Source organism: Crotalus tigris, unplaced genomic scaffold (genome assembly GCF_016545835.1).
Source record: "Crotalus tigris isolate CLP2741 ecotype Arizona unplaced genomic scaffold, ASM1654583v1 scf7180000021220.622782, whole genome shotgun sequence".
Lineage (NCBI taxonomy): Eukaryota > Metazoa > Chordata > Lepidosauria > Squamata > Viperidae > Crotalus > Crotalus tigris.
Window position 1 is genome coordinate 396,164 of NW_024098407.1, and position 1,337 is coordinate 397,500.

Genomic DNA, 1,337 nt, shown 5'->3' on the forward strand with positions numbered 1-1,337 from the left:
AAGTCTAGGACAGGGGTTTCCAAACATGGCTGGCTGAGGAATACTGGGAATTGAAGTCCACAAGGGGCAAGTTGGAAGACTCCCCCTGGACTTCAACTCCCAGAATTCCTCAGCTAAGCACTGGCTGAGGAATTCTGGGAGTTGAAGTCCACAAGTCATCAAAGGGCCAAGTTGGAAGACTCCCCCTGGACTTCAACTCCCAGAATTTCTCAGCTAGGCACGCTGGCTGAGGAATTCTGGGAATTGAAGTCAACAAGGGGCAAGTTGGAAGACCCCCCCCCCCGGACTTCAACTCCCAGAATTCCTCAGCTAGGCACACTGGCTGAGGAATTCTGGGAATTGAAGTCCACAAGTCTTGAAGTGGCCATGTTTGAAGACCCCTGGTCTAGGATTACCTGTATTAGCCCCCTCAACGTTTGCTAGCTATTCCCTTCGTGCCAGTTTGTCTGCGATCTGGGAAAACCAGTTGCCTGCAGGCCCAGCTTCCATCCCCAGGGTCCACAGCTGGCAGGGGAGGATGGGCGGTGAGGAGCCACCTCTAACATTGCAGCTTCCGCACCGCCCTGGAGAACTTCTTCAGCTCCTTCTCCCCGTGTTTCCACCTCCTGACCCAGGAGAGGACGAGGCGGTTGCTGAGACGGTGGCCCATGGCCAGGACCACCGTGCCCGGCCCCCCTGCCAGCTCTTCGCAGGAGCAGGCCTCCCCGTCCACCAGCCACAGGATCGGCTTCTTCCGCTCGTCTTCGGACCAGTTGGCCTGCTTGTAAAGCGTCCGGCCACGGAGCTCTGGGATGACTTTCAGGTCGCCCCCAAGGCCGGATAAGGATTTGATGGTCATCTTTAGAGCTGAAAGAGGGAGAAGGAAGAGGGCAACTGAAGGTCAAGACTTAATACAGAATAACAGAGGGACCTCAGAGAGCCTCTAGTCCATCCTCCTGCTCGGGCAGGAGACACTGCACCGTCCCAGACAAATGGCTGTCCAGTTTCTTCTTGAAAACCTCCAGTGTTGGAGCACCCACAGCTTCTGGTGGCAAGCTGTTCCACTGGTTAATTGTTCTCCCTGTTAGGAAGTTACTCCTTAATTCCTGGTTGCTTTTCTCCTTGATTGATTCTATCATCTGTCTGTCTGTCTGTCTGTCTGTCAGTCTATCTGTCTCCATCCATCCATCCATCCATTTTTTTATCTTGTCTGTGTGTCTGTCTTTCTGTCATATCTATCTTATCTTTCTGTCTCATAGAATCAGAGAGCTGGAAGAGATCTTGAAGATCTTCTAGGCCAGGGGTCTTCCAACTTGGCCCTTTGATGACTTGTGGACTTCAACTCCCAGAATTCCTCA

The 1,337-nt window shown here is 52.9% G+C and overlaps 1 protein-coding gene across 1 annotated transcript in view; it reads right to left on the minus strand.

Moving 5' to 3' along the window:
• Window positions 1–338: 338 nt before the first annotated feature.
• LOC120320218 (secreted frizzled-related protein 2-like) overlaps window positions 339–1,337 on the minus strand; it is a 9,691-nt gene continuing 8,692 nt past the window's right edge. The window contains exon 4 of the mRNA XM_039369759.1: window positions 339–846. Within this exon, the coding sequence (XP_039225693.1) occupies window positions 539–846 (308 nt within the window). The 3' untranslated portion in view covers window positions 339–538. The remainder of the gene's footprint in view (window positions 847–1,337) is intronic.